This window comes from Sinocyclocheilus rhinocerous, unplaced genomic scaffold (genome assembly GCF_001515625.1).
Source record: "Sinocyclocheilus rhinocerous isolate Xijiao unplaced genomic scaffold, SAMN03320098_v1.1 scaffold1078, whole genome shotgun sequence".
Lineage (NCBI taxonomy): Eukaryota > Metazoa > Chordata > Actinopteri > Cypriniformes > Cyprinidae > Sinocyclocheilus > Sinocyclocheilus rhinocerous.
Window position 1 is genome coordinate 66,070 of NW_015649572.1, and position 8,968 is coordinate 75,037.

General features: G+C 36.6%; 1 protein-coding gene across 1 annotated transcript in view; it reads left to right on the top strand.

Moving 5' to 3' along the window:
* The window catches only part of LOC107710741 (ceramide kinase-like), a 34,263-nt gene that overhangs the window by 21,648 nt on the left and 3,647 nt on the right, over positions 1-8,968 (top strand). The window contains 3 exon segments of the mRNA XM_016515580.1: positions 2,075-2,280; positions 4,435-4,655; positions 8,233-8,710. Coding sequence (XP_016371066.1) covers positions 2,075-2,280; positions 4,435-4,655; positions 8,233-8,320 — 515 coding nt within the window. The 3' untranslated portion in view covers positions 8,321-8,710.

The following is an 8,968-nucleotide window of genomic DNA, read 5'->3' on the forward strand; positions in this document are numbered from 1 at the left end:
GCTCTATTTCTCCAACAAAAATCATTCCAAACACAGCCACAGCGCTGTTTTGCGTCTCTGAGCAACAGGACGCTGTTTTGTTCCTGAACGAATCAACCGTTTAATTGATTCGGTTCAATCGCAATGACTCAGTTTAACAGTGACTTGCTGCCACCTACTGGCAGTTTTAATTTCACATTTAAGGTACCTTTTCATTTTTAAAATGATTTCAAACATCTGTTTTTAATGTTTTATGTTTAAAATATCAAAACATTATTTATGCATTTGTAACTGCAGGTTAAATGCATTCATGTCCCTCTGAGCTGCATTAAACCGTGTGTAAATGCATCTAAAAGCCACTTCTAATGCAGCTTCTGTGTTTCATCTGCATTGCAAAGATCAATTTTGTTGATACTAATTTCATTTGCTTGGTAACAGCCCAAATGCAAGAATTTGACTCAAAAGATGGTGCACACTTTTAGAAAAAATGGCTTAAAGATAAAAATGCCCATAAAACTTGTTGGAAATAATTAATTTCTTTCACTGCTGTGAACTGACCACACAGCATATGAAGAATATCAAAAAATTCTGGAGTCAGCTGTAAGCACAGTTAGAGATAATGTATCAGCACAATAACGCACTCTATAGCAAAATATTGTCTAATTATCGTTATTGATAAAATCCCAGAAAATTATCGAGATATAATTTCTTGTCAATATTGCACACCCCTAATTTATGTTATTTTATTGATATAATGATTTAAATTAATATAACAATTAATACTTTTGACTCATCTGTTTTCTTAAAAATGGTTTAAAGGCTGAAATGTAAAGTTGATCATTTTATAAAACTTTTTGTTTTTGTGAAAACTTGTATCTGAACTGTAAGTTATGCTTTTTACAGTAATTTTACAGTTTAATATGGAACTATAGACATTGCCCTAACCCGCTCATATGGTATTAATTTTATTTGTGCAGGTCTTAAAAAGGTCTTAAATTTGAGCTTAAAAATCCTGCAGAAACCCTGTCAATGTTACTTGCCCTTTCTGTGTAATTATTTGTGAAATTTTACAACAAGAAACTACTCTTTCAGTATTTCGTCTTTCACTTCAAAATGTTGTTTAACTCAATGTTGCTCATCCTTTCTGTGTAATTATTTGTGAATTTACTGAGTGAAAATTATCTCAAAGTAAAAAAAATTCAGTGAAGATTTTTGCATTTTTGGAATTATGTGCAAACCTGATTTCTAATTTGAAGTCAAGTCATTTATTTGTATAGCACTTTATACAATGCAGATTGTTTCAAAGCAGCTTTACAGGGATAAACAGGGAAATAATGGTTCAGTGATCAATTCTGCTGTAAAGGAGCTGTAAAAAACAATAGTGTCACTTTTCAGCTGAGGTCAGTCTAGTGGTGATTCAGTTCCCTTCAAGAACATCAATTATGAACCGAGTTCAATTCAGCTATAAAGCAGCTCTGTAAAAAACAGTAATGTCAGCATTCAGTTCAGTTATCATCCAATCGTGTCAGTTGATTCAATAATATTGCTGGATATTAGGTGCCCCCAACTAACCAAACCAGAGGCGACAGTGACAAAATACCTGAACTCCATCGGTGACAGAAATGGAGAAAAAAAAATGGTAACACTTTATTTTGATAGTCCGCTTTAGACATTCTACTAACAGTAAGTTACTTTGCAACTACATGTCAACTAGCAGTCATTAGAGTGTTAGTAGACTGTCTGCTTAATATCTTCTAACACTTTATTTTGATGGATCCACAACATGCAACATACCGACTATGAGAAACTTTGCAAGTGTATGTCAACTTATTCTACTAACCCTAAACCTAACCTAACAGTCTACTCTGAGAGTTAGTAGACATGTAGTTGCAAAGTTACTTAGTTAGTAGAATGTCAAAAGTGGACAATCAAAATAAAGTGTAACCAAAAAAACCTTGGGAGAAACCAGGTTCTGAGATGTTTAGGGTGTTCTTGGTAGTTGCCTACTGGAAACGCATCAAAGTCTGTGAAAAGGGTCTATAGACTTCACTGCTCAGAGGTATACTAGTATTCACATGATGTTGTTGTATTTCAGAGTGTCAGGATACGTGGACGGTCATCAGGGGAAAGTTCTTGGCCATCAATGCTGCCAGCATGAGTTGTGCGTGTCCTCGCAGTCCTAAAGGCCTGTCGCCGTCAGCGCACTTAGCAGATGGTACTACTGACCTCATCCTCGTCAGGAAGTGCTCCCGACTCGACTTCCTGCGCCACCTGCTGCGCCACACCAATAAGGACGACCAGGTTCCTGATTTATCTCAACAGAAAACATCAGTAGATTTAACATGATATTTTTTAATGAAAGCCATGAAGCAATTCCATTCATGTTTCATCAAAGGCTGGGAAAAAACGCCACTTTCTTAACTGGCACACTTCAAAAAAGTATCCCCGCTGTCCAGTGTCCACCAAATGCTTACTCTATATTTTATATTAGTATAAATTCATATGTATATTTAATAAACTGTAAGTTTTGGGAGTTTTTTCTTGGAAAAAGAGCTGATAATTATGTTCTTTGAAGTTCTTAGTAACAGCAGGGTTACAGTCATAGAGAACCTTGAAAGTCATGGCAATTTGTCTATTTTTTTTAATGCTTAATAGGCTTGCTGCGATAGACGGTATTTTCGGTTATACTGGTGTTAAGCCGCAACACCGGTTACGTCATTTGCCTACCGCGGCACCGCCCCCCCACCATCGTTTTTATTTTTTTTATAGTAACAAAAATCATTTAGCCTAGTTCAGTGAGGACAGACACTTTTAAAAACTAAACGCTCAATGCAGCGTGCCGAACCGTGCGCGAACGACAGTGCACCACGGAGCAGGAGTCAGATTTTATTTATCACGTGAGGAGAGTGAGTCGAGCTGACTGACAAGAGTGAGGTGAGAAAGACGATGACATAAGATTGTTTAGAAAGGAAATGCGAAGGCGCCTGTTTGGCAATATTTAAAATTTTGAAAAGCCTATTGACTGGAAGTTTTTTTAAACATTCGTTTCTTATTTATTTGGTTCCACAGTGTTTGCTGATTTTCAGTTTTATATACCTATTTAAACTTTGTGTAGCCTAAGTAATTTGTTATTTTATTAGGCATATATGGTGTATTTTTATTCGTTTTGTTAATAAAAGTTCGTACTAAATAAATAAAATACTTAATAAAAGTATGAGTTTGACGTTGTTGTTGCTTGAATTGAATCAACGCCCAATTGCTGCTAATTTGAAAGTGAAAGTAAAATGCGCACAGCGCTTTTTCAAGCTATTTGAAAGCCAAGAAATCCGAGGAAAAACTCAAACGAACAATTGCTTGACGCCGAATTGAGGCAATTAAATTGCCGCTAATTTGAAAGTGAAAATAAAATGCGCACGGCACTTTTACAAGCCATTTGAAAGCGAAGAAAAGAGGGAAACTCAAACGAACTAACACCCCACCCCACACTATGGTATTATGAATCTAAAAATTTATCCTCACCATGGGCTTATTTTTTTTATGAAAAATACAGTAAAAAGAGTAATATTGTGAATTATTATTACATTTATAATAACTATTTTCTGTTGTAATATAATTTAGTAATATATTCTAGTTTTATATATATTCTAATATATTGAATTTTCAGCAGTCTTTGTGTCACATGATCCTTCAGAAATCATTCTAATATGCTGATTTTGTGCTTAAGAAACATTCATTCATTATTTCATTCAGTTGAAAATGGTTGTGCTGCTTTTTGTGGAAACCGTGCTACTGTTTCTTTCCAGATTCTGTGATGAATAGAATGTTCAAAAGAACAATATTTATTTGAAATAGAACTATTTTGTAACTTGTTAAATAAAAGTATTAATTTGTCTTTCAAAAAAAAAAAAGTACACTTAACGTTTAAAGGTGGGGTAAGTGATTTCTTGTAGCCAATGTTGATATTTCAGATCACCAAAACAAACACACCCCTACCCCAAAAGGGTCTCGCCCCTATTTTGATAGCTCCGCCCCACACATACGTACGCAACCCAGGCAACGATTATGGCGGAATCTGCTGTGCCAGCCGGCCGAGGGTATGATGTCATCAGCTTCTTGAGTTCTCTCCAGCGCTTGAAAGCTGATCCGATATTTACACGAGTCCTACTTCTTGCCTTATCGTAAGCCTTCTTTTGTTCCACAGACGTTTTCCTCTTTTGTTTTTTTATCCACCATCTCAATCTTTCTGTCGCTCGGCTCGGCTAATGTCCGTCTTGTGCACTGAGTGCTCTCTCGTCCCCATCATGAGTAGACACGCCCCTTACTGCTGATTGGCTACAAGTTTGTTTTGGTACTCGGCCCTACTCTAAAGCGATTCTAAAGCGTTTTTGAATTATATTTAATTATATTTGACGTGAGATTCAGTAAGCATTACCCTTGTTCTCTTTCTTTGTTCAGTTTGATCACTCTTTTGTGGAGGTGTACCGGGTCAAGCAGTTCCGATTCACCCCCAGATATCAGGAGTGTGATTCTGAAGTGGACCTAAGAGAAAGCGGAGCGACAGGCAAGCGATTCCTTAGTCAGATCTGCAGGGAGCACAGAGCCTGTGGCTGCATGCCTTCCCAGAGCAACTGGAACTGTGATGGAGAGATCCTCCCACACACTGCCATTCAAGTCCGGTATGTGTCCTTATCCAGATACGCCCTCTGTGTTTGCGATTTCAGTTTTTGAGTTCATGTATTGGACTCGGTGAAAGTGAACCCATTACTCTACTGTTCGAGTTGCAGAAATGCTATATCTAGATACTTCACTTGAGTGATAATGCCCACTCTACAAATTATGAAAAATGATGAATTTAAAAGATGCATGTAGTGAAAATGAGAACTGTTACACTGCGTCATGTTTCAGAAAGGAAAAAGTGGGCCATTTACAGTTTTAATACTCTAATTACCTCAAGCAAGTCCTCATTGTTGTTGTAATTAAGGAGTGTGGACATCACTGCCACTCACACTCAGACTTCCTCATATATCTAAGAGATGTCACTGTCTCTTTTAGACCTTATATGAATAGTTTTCAGCTTCAGAAAATGTTCCTCCGACACAAAATGAGCAGGCTTCACTAAAGCGTTTGTCAATTAGTGGAAGCTGTAGTTGAAATGTTGAGGTCTTTTGAGCACAAGATTGTATCATCTCAGCACTAGCATACTAAACAGGGTAAATAAATGGACTTTTGTGGCCTGAGCCTGTGGAAAAGATGCTATTAAAATTAAAAACTCCCTCCATTGTGCCTGCAGAGGAGTTGTTCTCCTCCTTGATACAGCATGACGGCTCGCCCAAATGCATCATTTCCTTCATGCCACATTGTTCTGTGTCAACAATGCGTAGCAATGAAATGCTCCTAATTTAATGGCCCTCTCACTGTTAAAGGCTCACCTCCTTTAATTAAAATAGAAGTCCATTCATTTATTCCATTTTCAGCTTCAGTAATTGTTTCTCGAATGAGTAAGCAAATAACCTGTTGAGATAATTGATAATGATACCACGGCCGAAAGAGGCAATCGCCTGGCACTGAACTCACCTCCAGAGTATTGAGTGGAATTAGAGGAAATTAAAGAGCCCCCGAACCTCCAAAGAGTGCATGCATTTAACTACAAAACTTTTTACTCAACACGACATAGCATTTATTGCTTACCAGCACTTACTTGTACTTTGTTTTAGTCTAGGACACAACGCATTAGTGGTGTTTGCTAAGGCAAGCATAAGAGTTACTATTGCAAATCGTTTGGGTTGGGGATTTAAACAAACCACTATACTTAAATATTACACTTATATTGAAATATTAAAGGGGTCATACGATGCTATTTCAAGTTTTCCTTTGTCCTTGGAGTGTTACAAGCCATTTGTACATATAAGATCCGTAAAGTTGCAAAGACTAAAGTCTCAAACCCAAAGAAAATATTCTTTATAAAAGTTAAGACTCGTCCATGCCTTCCTAAAATGCCTCATTCAAACACGCCCCCACATATCTATGTCACTGTGTTGGAAGATTTGCATAACACCACCCAAATGTTTACGCAAAGAAAAGGCATAACTTTTATTCTCGCTGTAGTATTGTTGCTGCCGCCGCCATGTCGTGGAGACGCTTGTGTGTTTCCAAATATGGTAAGGGGCGTAACATTTCAGTCATTCGCTTGAGGTATTTGGCCAATCACAATGCACTGAATAGCTGGCCAATCAGAGCACACCGCGCTTTTCAGAATGATGAGCTTTGTAAATATCGACGCGTTTCAGAAAGGCGACGCATTCAGAAATAATGTGGTTTTTGAACCTTAAACCGCATAAACAATTTGCATTACACCAAATACACAAAATAATGTTATTTTTAGCATCGTCATAAGCAAATAAACAATATTAGAGTATGTATATTTAATCAGAGCAGGCTCATTGGAAAAACATGCCTCATTCTACATTTTTGCATAACTCCAAAAACTTACCTATACATACAATTCCCTGCAGTTTCTAGCTGAATTGAACACTATTACAGGGGAAGATTATCACTTAATAAAGGTACCTTGCACAATACCATGTTATGATCTCAAAACAAATACAATATCACATTTGAATTACATAACCAGCTCATATGGCTTTTCTGACAGTCAAGTCAAGTCACCTTTGTTTACATAGCGCTTTTAACAATACAGATTATGTCAAAGCAGCTTTACAGTATTAAACGGGAAAATAGTGTGTCAATGCAAAAGTAAACACTTAATTTACAGTTAAAGTCAGTTCGTCATTGATTCAGTGATGTCATCATCCAGCTCAGTTCAGTTCAAATATTAGTAGTAAACATAGTAAACTTGCTCAGTAGCTCACCTGGTATAGCATTGCACTTGTTATGTGGAGCGCTCTGGTACGAGTTCCATGAGTCACAATTAGACTTGTGCCGGTATTCGGTAATGCGATATATCACCGTAATGAATATGCACGATATTGTTATCGTGGGCACTTCTAAATACCGTGAATAATTATATATTACAAATTATTCAGAATTTTGAATGCATTTTAAGAATAATTTTCCCATCAACTGGTCAAAATGCACAACACCGCCGTATGCTGCATGAAAGATGCGTGCGCACTCTGACCTAAACAAGCACGTATCCCTAGTCACAATAAAGTTAATTGGATATTGCGTTTGAAATGGCATCATGTTTGCTTATGTTAAGACTATGGGTTAGATTTAGGGTAGGGTTGAGTGCAGGTGGTACATTATTTTCAAACGCAATATCCATTAACTGCCGCAACGTAATAAATCCTCACCAGATTCATGTTCATCTGTTTCAGATCAAACTGAACACACTTTCAGCAACTCTCATTGGACATTTCACTTTGAAAGTGTTGTGAAAGATACAAAAACATAACATGATATTATTTTGCAGAAATGTTGCCACACTGAAAAACAAATTTCGTAACAATTTGCACTAACACATTTTAAGTAAATTTTACTGCTACTGCTCTGTACAGTCTACTTACTATTGAACTTTAACATTCATAAAGAAATTAAGTAAATATTACATAATTATATATAATTTCACATATAAAATTAAGTAAAATCTACTTACCTAAGTTAAGTAAATTTAACAAAGAAAATAAGTAACTTTGGCTTGGCCAGTAAAAGTCTGACTAATTTTTACTAATTAAACCATGCTGTTGAAGTGTATGCTACATAGAAACATCTAAGTAAATAATACAATAGATATCATGTAGATATCTCTATATAATTAGTAGTGCGGCACTCATCCAGACACAGAGACTTCAATAGTTAGGTACACAATACACAATGATGCTGACATTTGTTGGTTCATTTTTGAGTATGAATGTGTCATTTTGAGTCGAAAATGAACTCCAGATGTAAAGAAAGTTACTAAGCCTAACAATAAAAGCAATGATAAAAAAGTCTAAATACAGCCGGAAAACGGGGAAAAAATCTGCTTTATTAATCATTCATGCCCCAGTGCATGATGGGACCAGTATCAGAAACGGTGAGAAGATTTTTTTTTTTTTTTTTTGCCTGAACTAACTTCTTCATGTAGAAATTACATTTACGTTTTTTCTGTAGTATTTACTTCACCACATAATCATTTTTATCAGTGCACACACGACGTGTTTTTTTCAGTAAGCCTAGGGTGGTTTTTAGCATGCTGTTTGTTCCAGTGAAGTGTTAGCATTTTGTTAGATTTTTTTTCTTTCTCTGTCTTAGGGTCCACTGCCAGTTGATCAAGCTGTTTGCGAGAGGCGTCGAAGAGCAGCCTGTGTTTGAGGACCCGTACGCTCACTGTGCAATATAGATCTCCACTCCACTTAAAAAACCTCCAGCTGGATCATTACGGATTGAGATTCTTTGAATGGAAGAGTCACCTTCAACTCAGCACAATGTCATGCTGTTTCTTATGCTGTTTTACCCAGATAATCCTCATGAAGATGCATTGAAAACACACAGAGCTGGAGTCAACAGCATTTATATAGGCTGTATTAGATTTGTGTAAGATAGGATAGGCATTAGCATTGCCGATTTTTTTAATTTCAACCCATGAAGTCCTTGAAGTTGCTGGTGATATCTCTTGCTGTATGCCACAGCTTCCAGTTGTCAGCATTTGTCTTCCACCATGATCAAGCTGGTCTTGAGAGTAGCGTTAATTAAATCCCAAAGTCAAATTCCTGGAACTGTGAAAACTCTGGTATGTTTATGAAAACATTCCTCTTGGTTGCACCTTCACTGTTTTTTTCTTTTCTTTTCTAGATATAAAGCACTTGAGGTGGTCACCTGATGAAGTTATTGGTATACCAAAAAAGTTTGTGGTTTATGTTGAACTTGTTGGTCATTCAAAATTGAAAGTTCTGTTATCATTTACTAAAAAATTTCCAAATTAATTTTAAGTTGTTAATCACTGCCAGCAATGTTATTGTTAAAGGAATAGTAACCCCCCCCCCCCCAA